Source organism: Habropoda laboriosa, unplaced genomic scaffold (genome assembly GCF_001263275.1).
Source record: "Habropoda laboriosa isolate 0110345459 unplaced genomic scaffold, ASM126327v1 scaffold486, whole genome shotgun sequence".
In the NCBI taxonomy this organism is placed as follows: domain Eukaryota; kingdom Metazoa; phylum Arthropoda; class Insecta; order Hymenoptera; family Apidae; genus Habropoda; species Habropoda laboriosa.
The window spans coordinates 846369-862877 of NW_017100724.1; the positions used below are offsets into that span (position 1 = coordinate 846369).

General features: G+C 31.9%; 2 protein-coding genes across 2 annotated transcripts in view; both read right to left on the reverse strand.

The window, feature by feature from the left end:
• Positions 1–2420: 2420 nt before the first annotated feature.
• LOC108577092 (zinc finger protein 22-like) lies at positions 2421–3380 on the reverse strand. The gene is made up of 2 exons (XM_017940190.1): positions 2978–3380; positions 2421–2887 (listed from the first exon to the last, which is right to left on the reverse strand). Exons 1-2 carry the CDS (start codon positions 3378–3380, stop codon positions 2421–2423), a joined length of 870 nt encoding a protein of 289 aa, XP_017795679.1.
• An 8030-nt stretch (positions 3381–11410) lies between these two features.
• The window catches only part of LOC108577054 (epidermal growth factor receptor substrate 15-like 1), a 10649-nt gene continuing 5550 nt past the window's right edge, over positions 11411–16509 (reverse strand). The window contains 5 exon segments of the mRNA XM_017940148.1: positions 11411–13109; positions 14178–14495; positions 14576–14695; positions 14779–15327; positions 16399–16461. Coding sequence (XP_017795637.1) covers positions 12384–13109; positions 14178–14495; positions 14576–14695; positions 14779–15327; positions 16399–16461 — 1776 coding nt within the window. The 3' untranslated portion in view covers positions 11411–12383.

Genomic DNA, 16509 nt, shown 5'->3' on the forward strand with positions numbered 1-16509 from the left:
CGTGGAATATCCGTAATCAACATTAAATTTTTCAAATGGACAAAGTTTTTCTTTCAATTAAACTGTGAAGTTTTTTTGGGGAATTATTTCAAAACTTCGCCAATCTATACTGTATGAATTTAAAAAAAGACATTGCGATTATAATCGTCTGTAGCATATACAAAGTCTGAAAAGAATTTTTAGTTAGTGCAAGATAGTTTTAAAAATTGTAAAATGAAAATTGTAGTTTTGATCTGATAAACTTGTAGAATTTGATAAGAACATACTGATGTTAGAGTTGAACAAAATCTACTTGTTACAATGAAACAAACTGGAATTTTAAATATTTACTCCAATTGTTCCACTGTTCATCTACATTAAAAAAAAATCTTGGAAAGCTATATAAATTAGAGATACGGATCTTTATGAAATATAGTAATTTTTACGAGCATAAGAAGTTAGAAAATGATGGAAAACACATAGAAAAATTATAGTTTTTAAGTACATGTTTATATTCCATGTTTTGAAAGTATTTAAAAAATTCATATTATTTACAGAATGACCTTATATTTTTCCTTGTTGTTTCCATATATCTGGAACGTTATTCTCAATGTAAAATCTAGAGAAAAAAATTTAACAATACCAGGCTTATACCCAGTTGTAATTTATATAAAAAATTGAATAATGTGCATATTAGAGGCATATTAAAAAGGCAAATATAAAATTTACAGAATTACAGTAATGCCCGGTTAGTGGACGCAGGTTTTGCCCACTTAGAAGAACAGATCTCGAGGTGTTACACCAACTTTTTAATAAGCTTTTGCACAATGATAGAGCTTCCAATTCTGAAACCAGTGGTATCCGGGGGTTTAGAGGCAGACGGCCAATAGTTTACGAGATATTTAACGTTAAATTTGCGATCTACATTAATCTTCTCAAAGTTGACTATCTTTATCAAGAGCGAGCGTGATGGAGTCGGTTTAAAAAAAAAATGAATATTTAAATATTCAAAGGATGGTCACAAATAGTAAACATATATATATATGTTTAAAAAAGCTGTAAAAAGAGGAAAAGAAAATATTGAAAAATTCTTCCACTGCGATTCGAACCTGTGGCAAAGAAGGTACAGTATCAGCACTCACTCTTGGTAAATACTATCGGCCGTCTGCCCTCTAAAACCGGATACCACTAACTTCAGAATTGCAAGTCCTTGTGATAGCCAATATTATCTTAAGCCTGAGTCACCCCTTGTTTTTCACTACTTTGCCGCGCGCATTGCCCACTAGAACAAACTAGCCGAAACCATTGCACCCTCAGTCACCAACCCCTCCAGCTTTAGACCGTAAGTTATATTGTATAGGAAACCAATTTACCATTTTAAGTCAGTCTCTGTACAACGGGCGAATCTCGATCTTGTATTAAAATATTATATCTTTCAAATTGTGTCTTTAGCGTATAAAAATCGCTCACCTAAACGGTATACTTGTGCGACGGAATAAAACTTGCATCGGTGAGCCTCTAAAGAGTGTTGAATCCACGGATTCAATAAGATTGAAGTGTTCACGCTCAGTCTATCACACTCTATCATTGTGCAAAAGCTCATTAAAAAGCCGGTGTAACACTTCGGGACCTCTCCTTGTTAGCAGAGTCATCCCCACCAGTTCACTGGGAGTTTCGAACTCGTCAAGGGTACGCGTTATCAACATCCCCCATCGGTGATGACACAAGTACTAATGACTCACCGAAATAAGAAACATCAAAGTTTTGTTTTTCACTCTGTAATTATGAAATTGCTGTAATCGAATTACTGAGATCCGTGTGATGAAAATGATACCAAACACGATTATATTTAAACAATTTTCAGTTAGACGTGCAATATTAACTAATGAAAGACTAAAATGGGAATATAAAACAGATGTTATAATACATATGTACTTAAATATCTATGTATAATAATAAAAACAATAATAAAAAAACACTATAGAAGCATGAAATAATATAAGTAACTTTCCTAACTTTGCAAATAAGCACAATTTCTTATTCCATGGTATCGTAAAATAGCCGTTCGAAGTAACATTTCATTCTATTTTACTTGCCCTCAATATATCTCGTTCTCGTCCCCAACGAACCCAGATGCAAGCGAGCCAGAGAAAGATAAGACCGGGCAATTGCTGGAACACCTACCTCCCCCGACAGTAGACGCAATTATGTCCAAAGTCTGCGTCCGCTAACCGGGCATTACCGTATTTTAGAGCCCGTTTTCTTGCTATGTGAAAGTAGTATTTCCAGACTAATATATATAATTGCAAAATTCAGAACCATCAACAACTACTCTGTTATATCATGAAAGTGTCTCTGATAAAGCTCGCTGTATCAATCTCTTAAATTTAAATTGCCTAAATTACAAAACAACTTTGTTTTAAGATTAAGGTAAAAATGTATTAAGTTCTCAAAATAGAAAATGGAGGTGGCCCAGCCTGCCTCATCATCATTGCAAAACTACTTAATCCTTCCTCTCCATTATTTTGACTATTTTGATTATTCTGTGAACTATTTAGATTTTTGCTTCTGCTACTATTATGACTCTGCAAGTGCTTCTTTAGGTGATCCTTTCTATAAAAAGCTTTGCCACACTCTGTACAAACTTGATTTTTGCTACCTGAATGAATAATCATATGACGTGCAAGATGTTCATTGCGTTTAAATGCTTTGCAGCACATGTTACACTGATAAGGCCTATCCTTATTGTGTCCTTGTTTGTGGCGATCTAGATGTTCCTTGCGCTTTAAACTTGCACCACAAATATCACAAGTGTAGGGCCGTTGCCTGTGATCTTCAAGATGCTCATATAATGCCTCTCGATCTTCAAATCTATATGCACATTCTGGGCAATGATAGATTAACATACCTTAAACATTTAGAACAATTACTTTAAGACAGAAGAAAATATGAAATAAAATATATATAATTTGCATTAGACTTCTTCACAAGTACTTACCATTGATATGTTGTGGCTCCACTTCAAATTCAATTTTTGATTTAACTTCTTGACAAGTATGTGTTGAGTTATTGCTATTTTCCTCATACTTAGTTACATATGGTAAGCCTAATGTACTAGAACATCGTGCTAAGTACTCAGAAGTAAGTCTAAAGTCTATTTGTAATGGATCAGTCATTGTTGCTGCATCTACTTTTTGAATAGTCTGTGTGCCAGAAGACTGATGGGATATTTGTGGACATGTCTCTTTATTTCCACAATTATTCTCATTTCTATTTTCATCTGTTTGTTGAACATGTTGTGCTGGATGTCCAGAATATGGATATCCACTTATATTAGACTGGTTATGTTGATGGTTGTGCATTTCTGATGGATACTTTATATTACGTGGATCATAAGCCATTTTTTAGTATATAACAAACTAAATTTTCTTATCATTTATCTATAAATACAAAAGTATTATAATAAAAAACCCAATAAAATTTAGGAATGTACAAATAACATTCAATTTAAAAGATGCCAAAAAAATAATTAGAAAAAAATTTTTCTTCAAAATATTGCATTAATAATTTAAAAAGACTAACTTCGACTTTTTATATTTAAAAAATAGATTAGAATATTTCATATTTTCCAGTTTATCAAATAAATCTTGATAAAATCGTGAAGAACACGTCAATTTGTGTATAAGAATCAGTTTCTAAAAATTTGCATGAAAAGGCAATGCTTTGTCGTAAATTCAACGTAAATGAGAAATTTTATTGAGCAGGTCAGGACAGGTGTCAGTTTACTATTCAATATTTCGCAAAATTCTGAATATTTTCAAAAGATATCCCAATAATGGAAAAATAAAACTATTTGTCTATGTTATTTACGCGAATGAAAATTACTCACCCCTTAGATACAAAGTTAGTTGTAAAATCAGCACATCACTGATCACTATTTGTTTGTATTGAGCTTGGCCATCTTTACACATCAGCTGCTACACAAATTCCAAGTCCTTCTTCTAACCTACTGTTTATTTTATAAAAATATATATTTTGAGATATAAACATAATTAATTAATTTAAAAAACATAATAAAACGGACTTAAATATTCCATAGACCTTTAAATCGCAGTTAATGAACTTTTGTGATACGGTTTCGTTTTGAAATGCGTAACGATACGATGATCACAATAGAAAACGTATACCGCATTTAAAAGAGGCGGCTATTTAAGGCATTCAGACAAAAAGAACACTATTCTTTATCTCAATATATATCTTTCTTAAATAAATGGTAATTAAATACATCATATTTTTAGGTATTCTTTATTAATACTTTTTAATAATTTTTATATGATTTAAAACGTGTTATATATTTTTATAATAACAGTATTTGACTTATTTTGTTAGTAATGTTTTAATACTTAAAATTATATACGATAATCTTTCATTTCATTAGTTTCCTTTAGTAATGCTCAGAATAAGTATATATTAATCTTTAAGTACTGTAATATTTTGTGTGATATGAACTGCGTACATGTGGTAAAGGTAAATTTTTATCATGTTTATTCTTTATTCGAAAGACTTACAAAATTCAATGAATAGTTATTAGTATTTGTCGACGATACAATGTTATTTTTATTTAAATTTAAAACCGGTATGACCAGGTGCGAATGCATTGTAGGGTTTCCGCCATAGTATTTTCGTAACGATGACATCTCGCGGTAAATAAATCGACATTTCAGGAGCGTAACATTTGTCTCTATTTTCCGTGAGACAATTAAATATATTAATATTACTAATTCTTAATATGTATGTGTATCAAATGCAAAATGCTCTTATAAAAACAGTTTATTAAATTTGATTTCTTATGTGAGAATTTTAATATTATCGAGGAAATGTAACGATTTGAAATAGAACTAACTCTTTCGAAATTTCAAAGTAAATTTTGACACTATATAAATATATACAATTGTAATAAGTTAAAAAAATATCCAAAATTGTTTTTCTTACAGTTGAACTAATATAAAATATGTACCTTTTTTCACCAATATATAATCGCTTCTTAAATTCAGAACAATTATAAACAAAATTTTTGTAAAACAAGTTTAAAGTTACACTTCTTTTCCAAAGGGTATTGAAAATTAAAAGTGGGGAGAAGTGATTATACAGAGGTTAACGTACACGTACTGAACCAGATATTTGTATATTTAAACTTATTATGTACAAGGGGGTTGTATTATAGTAAAACAACGATTTGCTATACGTATTTCCCTATAAGAACTCGTAACATTAGTACAATATATTTATCAATTACATGGCCACAGGGGCCACATTTAACAAAAACTTATTGTAATTACTCACTATTTTATCAAGAGAAAAGAGGCAGAGGATACAAGCATGTACATCCAATTCGAAAAAATTGATTCAAAATTTGAGTATTTTTTTTTATCCAGTTCCAAATATATTCAATTACAAAATACCATTTAAGAGCACTCATATTTGAAAAAATATAGAAGAAACGTATTATAAAATAATAAAGAACGATGGATATGAAACAAGATTAAAATTAATACGACGATGAATTATCGTTACTTCCGCGGAGACACTTTTATGTTATCATTGATATACAGTTTCTGCAACAGTCGCGAAATATTTCAGTTTTTAGTGGTTCGATGAAAAAATCATGAATTACATTTACTCGAGAATCATTTCAAACGTGAACGACGTTCATTTGACGTGAGTTTCAACGAGTGATAATAATAAATTAGTATTCGCCTGCGTCTTGGCAGACGCTCGGCGAATAGATTATCTTTGTTACCAGCTAAATAGCGAGCGTTCAGGAATATTTAGAGCGTACAACAGTGTGTCTTGAATGACCAGACTCCGATCTATTTGTCAACTTGTAGCACAGACAGCAACAAATTATATCGTTCTTATGTATTTTACGAAATAGAGATACATGTCTTAAGAAAGACATTGAACAAAGGTATAATATTTAACACGTTCAGTGTTAGTAAGTAAAGTTGTAAAAGTTACATTACAATATTTCATTCAAAGAATATTGTGATTATGCGTAACGGTTCATATTCCCACCAAATTTTTACTTATTCTCTTTTAATTCTAAAAAAGCAAAATATTTTTTATCAATAAAAATTCTTTCTTTCATTGATACATTTTTTCGCAAAATTCGTCAAACATCAATCAGTCACACGGCACAGAATGTGTCAATTAAATTATTTAAAGTCAGCTAACGATGCAATAAAAAAGAGGCGTATGATACTCTTTGTACAAGTTGCAATTTGCCAAATGAATAAATCCACCGAGTGGAACTAATGATTTTGTTATTACGTAAATATGCAAAAAATGTTCGTTCTTTTTGTCGACTAAAGAGTATCGTTTCGTGTGAACAATGTCGCTGTACTTCAAGTTTACGAGACACTGGTATACACGTGGGTGTAGTAATAATATAGTAGTAGTAGTAGTAGTAGTAGTAGTAGTAGTAGTAATAGTACAGTCTCAACATTTTCTACTTTCGCGGTATATGTAAAAACGAACAAATTATCGGCGTACGAATCACCTACGTGTACACATGTGCAACAGCATTTTCTTTTTCGATGTTAAACAAACAGCAAACAAATCTCGAAATAACTGTTTATCCGCAGTGGGCATCTTCGAGATTTCACGTTTTTTTTTTTTTTTTTTTCGATCTCACGAAGATGTTCCACATTCTCGTGTCTCTTTAGTTATGTTCCTGACCGTGAAGATTTCTCCGAGGAACTTTACAAAAAATATTAAACGTTTCTCTACAACGCGAAACACCATTCTTAATACATAGTCGTACTTCGCCTCGCGAGAACTAATTCCTTTTGCCTTCCTCTAATTGATCGCGATGTAACAAGTTTCGGTTCAAGCTTTTTACAGTCTGCCGCCGCATCGTTAATTATTTTACGATTCGAAAAAGAATTTCGGGAACATTGGCTGAGATCTGGCGTGACACGTAAGTTAAGAGTGAAATTACCTAAACGTCTTCTTCGTGACGTTCACGACAATACAAAGATCGTACATGAAGAAACCACTCTCTACACTCCGAAATTTCGTTTTTCGAAGGACGTTCTCCTACAATTGTTCAGTCTCTCGAAGAAATTTGTTTACCGAAAATACATACATTTATGTATATTTGTATAATTAATATAACATACGCTGCTCAAAAAGTGCTTTTGTTGCTGATTACACACAGAGAACAAAGCGATTACGTGACACCTTTCCTATAATTACTACTGCGGAGTCGTTGACTTAAAATTAACAAAGCATCGCTACAACTCCTATCTCCTCTTTAGTTTTATATATCTCGAATCTCTAAATGTATAAAAAAAAATTTTTTTTTTTTTTAGGGGGTATTAATTAACTTGAATAGTCAGTTATACATAGTTCAAGTACATTTACATATACAGCTTTATCACATATTATTTGAAAATTCGTGGTATCTGCATGATAATCGTAATAATTCCGATATGGATTACGTTATGTTAATGTTCATTATTCAGGTATGTCTGTATAACACTCTTTAACGATGTTATCCTCATTCTCGACAGTAATTTAGCAAGTTCTTTGACAATTTTTCTCTCTATAACGTTACTTTCATAAGGTATACTTTATTGATGAATCATGGAAAGATTACAGTTTTTCATATAAATAATATCGAAGTAAATTAAAATAAAGAAAAAGAAAGGAAAATGAAAGAACGTAAGTTGACAATGGCAAGGAATATTATAAAGTAAAATCAAAGTGCTAATGTAATACGCTGAACACGGATGATTACAACAGTATTGAATGACATACATATAATACAGATTTTTTTTCTATTACGCTGATTGTTCCGATTGTGATGAAAATAAAGGTGATTTAGTCGAGAATATTGAAACAACGTAGCCGAGTGCGATAGTATCGATAAATAAATTCGCAATTGAACATCCAACTTTTCGTACCTTTCTATAGGAGGATACACTCTATTACTTTGAACAAATCAGCACACCGAATGTAGCATGAACGAAAAGATATTGGAGATAATTTTAACGTTCACTTTACACACCTGTACATTGGTAACAACGGTTTTATTAACGTTCTTATCGATAATGATATTAATGATTCCATTATATTTGTATTATTCTAGCGCAATTCATTGTTAAAACTTAATGGACGAGATCGTTCTTTCAGTTTCGTTTCAGATAAATTAAATAAACTCTTTTCAAGTCAAACACAAGTTCGTATAAATCTGAAATAATTGGTAAATCAAATGTACGTTGCTCGTTATAAATTAAAACGAATTTTACACAGTCATCGCCCCTTAAGTATTAACATAAACAAAAAGGAATACAGCATTTTCTATTTATATGTAGCCTAAACATGTCACAATCACATTTTCTAATGCTTTCTAAACACGCTATCCAGTAGTGCTTGCGTATATACTTCGATTTCTCTTGTGTATTTGTATGTATGCTTTTGCTTCTTTTTTTTTTTCTTTGTATATAATTAAAGCATTTTTTGTTCCAGTACCTTCGCGTTGTAATATGTGGAATAGAATCTACCAAACTCATCCGAAGGAAAAAATATAAAATTCGTCGAATTTTATTTTTCTCCGTTTGTTCCAACTTTCTCTCATTACAAGTATCGAATAAATACTATGCAAGAGTCTACACTCCATAGTTCACAAACAAGATATATAGAAGAAATAGAAATTATTCTTAAAATATTCAGAATTTCAGATAGCACAATACACTTAAAAGTATTTTAGTTAATGTCGATAAGATTTGTTTTCCACAACAAAGATCATGACTTTTATACATGTATATGTATATACAAAGTGTGTAAATATTTAATTACTAGTGAGAAAGATTAATGATAATTTATGAAAGAATTATACCTTTTAAAGTATTGTTATAGTACTACAACCAAACAAAGAAAGAACAAAGAGTGGCCGAGTGGTCGTTATCTGCCAGCTTTGATGTGTGTGTGTGTTTGATATAATAATTGTCACATAGAATTGGTAAAAAGTATTGCTATGCAATCATGAATAAGACATTGAAATTATAGATATGGACCTAGATGGTAAAAAGAATACGATTGATGAAATACAAGAGAGTTAGTTATAGAGGTTGGCGAGGTGTTGCTAGCTGGCGATATCGACGAGGTTGTTGGATATTGCCCTTCGGATCATCTTTGGATCGGTGAGTTAGAATGTTTCCATCAAGGGAAGCCTATATTGGCATTGATAATATGATGATTACGAATGAACATGTCTGTAAAGGTCATCCGAGCGAGCTAAAAGTAGGAAGAGATATCATTTGACTGTAGGTAACACGATACATAAGTCTAATGATTCAGACATAATAGCCTTATGGTAACTCGTTGCCAAAATTTGCACCGATTCAAGACGGGAGAGATTGTCTGCATGGTCGATCCAATCAGAAAATACGCCCAATATATGTTGATTGTTAAAGCCAAGACGTAAATAAATTCTCGCGAAAGAACTTCGTTGAAATTATGTAAATGCATCCTGTAATATTTACCAACGAGTGTATGGCACTTATAAAGAAATCTCTTGAAAAGGTGTACCTGGTTTTTTTTTCGGGCAGACCTCTGAAAATCGGGTCAATTGATCGGTTCAACTCTGTCCTGATATCCCAGTGATACATTCTGTCACGGTGATGAACATGAGATTCGAGATCGTCCCTCAGAATTTAATTTCGATGGTTGCTGATCTCATGTACAACTCCTTGCAAAACGAGTAACAATTATCATTTGCTTGAAGCACCAATCTGATCGGGGGGAACAAAAACAATCGGGTAAAATCATAGCAGCCCGGTACCAAGATTTCATCTTGACATAGATAAACGAAATCATACAATAAAGATAAGATAACCTAGCAAGTCGGCCAGCGACGTGAAAGCTAAGCACCCAATCTATTGATACAGGGCTCAATCGAGAGAAGCTGGCAAACTTAGCACACATTAAGATGTCAAAGTACAACTACATCTTACTGGAAGTTACATGTTCGTTAACTAAACAAGGAAAGTTATTCCGAGAAAACGCTCAGTGATAAAAAAAAAAAAAAGAAAAAAAAACAATACTATGAAATTTCACGAAAACAATGTATCGTTCATTGCCACCAATGGAATATAGCTGGTACAACGAAAGATTAATCCGACTCTTTGGACGAGGCCTTCTGCATTATTCGAATTAAGCGTGACGTTAGGTCATTTGGTTTATTCCGATGAAAGTTCGTTCTGGCACTCACATCTTTGATCCTCACAAGTTCCTACATATTTCCCGTCAAATTGTATATACGCATCCTTTCGTAACACATTCGAAACAGTAACAATACCAATACGCAATAATACCGTGCTTGCGAATGACACATGATACAATACAATTTCACAGTCATTTACATTTCATTTTGTTCACTGGTAAATGATACATCGACAGTGCCCGGTGTTTTATGTTATCAAGACCACGCTATTAACACTTGCCGTGCGGGGTGTATACACTCCTTGTAGAACCCTCTGTTCAGGTCGTATGATATTTTTGTGTTTTCACTTCAACTGTGTTGAAACAACGATGATTAATTACGAACCAAAAATTTTCTTTCAACAGTGCATTTTAAACGTTACACCTTTGTTTTAGTAACAGTGACTTGGTAATTTCACGAACATATTTTTTTTGATGCAAAATAATATATTGTAAAAAAAATTTTTAATATTATCAGCACACATTCCACATGACCTGAACGGAAAGTTACTGAAAATTAGTCCACCAAGGAACGTATTTTATAATAATAATAATAATAAGAATAATAGTGATATAACAATAATAACAGAATAATCATAATAATTACGATAAAATAATACAAACAGTAATATATACAGCATACGTAATACGTTGTCGTTGTAAAGTTATATTAATTACAATAGTAAAAGTAAAGATAGACGTGGTCCTTTATGTTTAATTCGAATGATTCCACACTACGCAAGATCTTCGGAAACAAACACGGAACTATATTTTATCTGAACACCTTATTTCTTTGGGACGTACTAAGACCGAAGGCTGAATTAGACGGCATTCTCACACGTTATTGGAACGGTTCACTTACGCTACTATAACATAACAATACCATCATTCGCTATTCGCACCTTTTGTTCATCTATTCGTTAAGCCCTGATTCGATAAAACGGAAAATCAAATTTTGCACTTTATGTCTATTGCGTTTTAGTGCTTCTTAAGAGAAACGCAAAATTTGCATCTTACAGTGTAATTGAATTTTCTCACACACAACAGTGACGTGTTGAAGAGCATACTAGCGTGCAGTAATTTTAATAATTTCTACCTATTCAACGTTTATATAGTCAGATTTTTTTTTTCTTTTATAACGATGATCACTTATTTAATGCTTTCCCGTAAATATTGATGAATACATGTACCGAATTAGAGTATCATGCACAAAATGTTGTTTATAGTGTAGATCAGACAAACAGAAACATTACAATTCGCTGCTGTTTGCAAATGTACAGATGTATATATATATATTAAAGTGCGTTTCATACAACGACGCTGAGAACCTTTTATTTGCTTGAATGCGGATAACCATTTATATTACTATTCCCCTCACTTTGAACTCACGGAATACGTGTACACAGCGTTTTTTATTGTCAATCCAATAATCTTCCATTATATTTTGCTTTTATACATGCTAATTTAACATTAGCGATAGAGTACAATCAGCTACGAGTATATAAGTGTCGTTATTTTAGAATTCGATATTGCAAGGCAATGGTTAATTTTTTTTTTCTTTCCTTTTTCTTTTTTACAAAATCGATCGATCTCTCTGTGATAAATCAGAGTGACGAAAAGGGCGCGCGATTCAATGTAATTTTTGTTATATTTAAATAATGTTCAATGTGTCCATAGTTTGGTTGTAAGAATACAGTTAAGTAGTTGAATGTACTTTGTGTCGAATGAAAACCAAAAAGACCACATCGAAAATTGATTATGTATGCAGTCAAATGCTTCTTGATTTTGCGTAATCAATATGTTTCTACGAATTCTTGGATACCTGTATGTTTGACTGACTTCTGTATTTTGTTTTCCTAAATATTTTCTGTTCTCGTTTCGCAGCAATTATGATATGCTAAATAGTATTAAAAATAAGCATTACATATAATTGCAATTTGTACGCGGTTATCTTTCGTAGCCTTCATTAGCACGGATCCCGAAATCTCATAGTCACTTTACGATCGTACGGAATTAATATATCATATACGATTTAGTTCTGATTTCGTTATCAAGATTCGTAAAGTCGTTGTATCCGAAAATATATATGTATTAAATCAACCAAATGAATAGAAAAGAAAGTGCTTTACTGACCAAGCCTATAATTTTCCGGATTTTTCTTGCTTACTCAGTTCAAGAGCTAAAGCTAATTCCGCTTCTTCTTGCTGTTTGCGTCTACGCCTTTCCTCTTCGGTCTTTAAACTTTGTTCGGATGCCCAAACAAACTGTTGTTTTTCGGTTAACATCATAGGTGTGTTATTGCCGTTCCAAATCTTACCCATCTCGCTTTTCGATTTTTTATCGTTAAAGCTAGATTTAAATCTATTATGTGCTACATCTTGTCCGTGCTTTTTAGTAGACTTTTCATTCTTAGTGGAAAATGCTTCATCTATGTCAATCGTTTTCATCTTGGTGTTGGAAAACGCATCGGACTCGATGGTTTTTATATTTTTGTTGTCGTCGGAGAACGCTTTCACGAAATCAGTATCAAATTTAGAATTGTCCTTATCAACCTTGATCTTAGTCAGAGTACAAGTATTCGAGAAATCAGTGTCGAAGCTTTTTGTGAACGAATTTTTACGAGGAATTACTGAAGTTGTTCCGTAACTGAATGGATCCATTTTGCCTGCTATTGTTTCACTCTTATTCGCGTTAAGGTCTTCTACATCGTCAGCGAAAGGATCCGGTCTGTTAAAGGGATCTTCGTATCGATAATCTCTGAAGGGATCTTCCGTGAAATCCAGCAGCTTTGGAGTTACCGTTGATACTGTATGTGTTCTGCTCGTTGGTCTGGGTGGTGCCGTTCGATTCAGTGTTGGTTCAGGCTGAAGCAGGTTTTTTTCAGTGGTCAATTTTCGTTTACTGAAAAGGTAGAAAGAATAACGCGAAAACCGCTGGTTATCGTCAGGCTGCTGGACCATACGTGGCTGCTGTCGAATACTAAAAGACATTCAGTTGCAAGCGCATTAAAATATTCGAGTTCATTCACATGAGTCTTGTTATAATATTAAAAACCACAATATACAGTGCTCTAATATACAGTTTATTAGAAAAGTCTCTTTATAGTGTAGTTATATGTTGATAAGTTATGTTTACAAAAATTTGCAATTCATATTTGCGATTCACATAATAAATGAAACGAAAAAATACATTACTTAAATATTAACACAATTGAATGCTCCTCAAACAGTTCATAATTGGAACAGCGTCCAAACATTGATAATTCATAAATAGATAGACAAATTAGTGAAGATTTTTTCTAATATTCTGTAGTGTTCAATTAATTGAATCAACTCGAACATTTCGTTTGAATATGAATAATTAAATAATCAAAAATTGCCATGCAATATCATAAAATGAAAAGATAATACTGGAACAAAGAGAATAAATTAATCGATTTGTAGACAGCATGCTCCAGGAGCCAGGTCAATGAATAAACTGAAAATTGTGCAGCGTCTACCTAAATATAAAACAAAAAATATAATTAATCCTTTTTTTAAATATAAATATATGTTACAAAATAATATTGCGATATATTGGAATGACACATATTGACATTAAGCATCTTTGCTTCTTAGAAATATGGTTAATAAGCATCTTATCATTAACATCAGTACTATTTTATGTAAAAGAATATCTAAATCATACCAATATATTTCATTTTCCATTCAAAATATCTATATTTAAAATACATAATAACATACTAGAAATTCACAAAACTGAGAAAGGAGGGATATGGTCAGGATGATATATGGGAACACTTAAACAGAAAGGAACAAAAATTGTTTATTGCGATTAAAAGTGCTAAAAGGATGATTGTTCTACTAACTAATAGAACAAAAGCATAATTCTCAACAACGTAATAAGTAATTTGAAAACAATAAGATACATACCTTGGAATCAAAATTTGCAAAATCTGCAAATCCAGTAGACGTATTAAAATTAGTGCTGTTATTATTATCGATAATTCCTTGTTGAGCAGAAAAGGGATCAGAATTAGCATTTGCAAAACGATCAGGAGTATGAGAAGGAGTAGCTGGTGCTGGTGCTGCTCGTAGAGGACCAGTAGGTCCTTGAGTCGGTCGTGGAGGTGCTGGCCGTGGTGGTGGCTGTTTTGCTTTTTTAGGAGGAAGAGCAGGACTAGGACTTTCTGGACGAGGTGGTGCATGAAGATTTGCAAATGGGTCATCACCAAATGGATCTTTTGTCGCCTAAAAGAAAGAAAAAAAATCAACTCTAATAATTGTTATAACTTTTATAAGATTTAATCATTGTTAGTTTGACAACTTACTGCTACTGTAGTAGTAGTTTTAGTATCAGTTCTTTTTCCATCCCCAAATGGATCAAATGGATCCTGCTTTATAACACTGTTATCATCAAATGCACTAAATGGATCAGATGTGAATCCTCCCTGTAATCATAATTACAAATACATTATTAATTTATATATTATGTAATTAAAATAGATGATTACTTAAATTGAAAAAAGCTTACAGTGGGGTTTTGAGATGGAAATGCATTTCCGAATGGATCTGGTGTTGATGCACCAAATGCTTCTTGAGCTTTACTAGATGCAAAAGGATCTTGTTCAAACCCATCTAATGCAGTTCCATTTGCATTTGAAAAGGAATCTGTTTTCTTTTCACTAGCTTCTTCTTCGTTATTTGTTTTTTCATACCTATGTTAATTTTAATATAAGAATGTAATATAAAATAATAATATTATTTGCAAACTAGTATCAGGTACAAGAGTGGCATCCCCTGCTGCAAGTGCAGAGTCATACAATGCAACTGCATCACTCATTTGTCTTTGTTGTTCTTGCAGATGAGTGATTTTTGCTTTTGCTTGGCAAATTTGCAACTGAGTGTCCTGTAAATTTCTAGTAAGTTCATTTAATTGGTCCCTGCTTTTATTTTGTTGCTGTTCTAACTGCTGTTCTTCTTGTCGCAAGCCTTCCAATTCTTGCCGTTTAAGATTAAGTTCCTCTTCTTGAGCACGCAACACTGATTCCTGCTCTTCAGCTTGTTGCCGAAATTTATCAACCTATTATTAATAGTAATGCAAAATTACTTATAATGACTTATTCAATATCATTTATATTTAAACTTTTCATAGCTTAGCCTAAGGGAGACTCGGATAAAGTGTTAAGTACGTTACTGTTTATTTTAGATCTTAAGCAGAAACGGAAAAAGCTAAAGAAGATCTTTCATTAATATATTATTACATATAATAATTTATTATATATACTATCTTCTTTAGCTCTCTTCATTTCTGTCTAAGGTCTAAAATAAACAGTAACGTATTTAACGCTCTGTCCAAGTCTCTTTCCAGCTAAACTGTGAAAGAGTTAAATATAGGAATATTTCTATAATGTGTTACTTATATACTGCTTATGTATTTATGTATATCATTCAATGAAATTTATTTTCACTCATAAACGCATTTATCACATATTGTTAATAACAAATAATATTATATCAACATTGACAACTTCAGTACATGTGATCATTAGCATATCACTTTTTACATAAAATATAAAGAAATGTCATACATAGTTATAAAAGTTTAAGACTCAAATCTAATTTAAACAATTATACTTTTATTAACTTTAAGCATGATTGAATGTATTACATATATTTGATTTGACATCATTAAATTATACAACACATGTACCAGATTAGAGCCTTAAATAAAAAGTTGCAAGCAAATATACTTTTCTGATAGCAATCTATGCTACAACTATTTTACCATGCAATGCAACAAAGCACTAGCATTACCTATGCAAATGTAATGAAAACAAATGAAGCCTTTTCTAATGTAATGTGTAATGTATAAATATCAATTATGTACTTAAAAATTTATATTTTATACATATTCTCATACTAATTAGCTTAAATTTTGTATAATTTTTACAATAATTATAGAATAAAATAGAATGAAACTGTGAGATGATTTAATTTTTATATTTTATATCTTCATCTCTATCTTATAAAAAACTATCTTGATTTTCTTACTTTTTCTTTGTTATAATTGCTGTATTATAGAAATGAGAAGTAAAATCTGTATACCACAGTTGTACCTGCCCTTTAATAAAAGTAGAAATTATTGATGTACCTTTTTTTGTTCCTCACGAATCTTCTGCTCGACCTCATTCAAATCTTTATCTACTTCTGCCTTCTACAAGCCAAACATAATAAAACTAAATCATAATGAAAGATCGAAACA

Excerpts from the sequence above, each read along its gene's own strand:
- LOC108577092 (XM_017940190.1), bottom strand. The coding sequence starts at position 3,380 with ATGGCTTATGATCCACGTAATATAAAGTATCCATCAGAAATGCACAAC. Across the intron at positions 2,888-2,977 it reads GGAGCCACAACATATCAATG|GTATGTTAATCTATCATTGC; the intron begins GTAAGTACTTGT and ends TAAATGTTTAAG.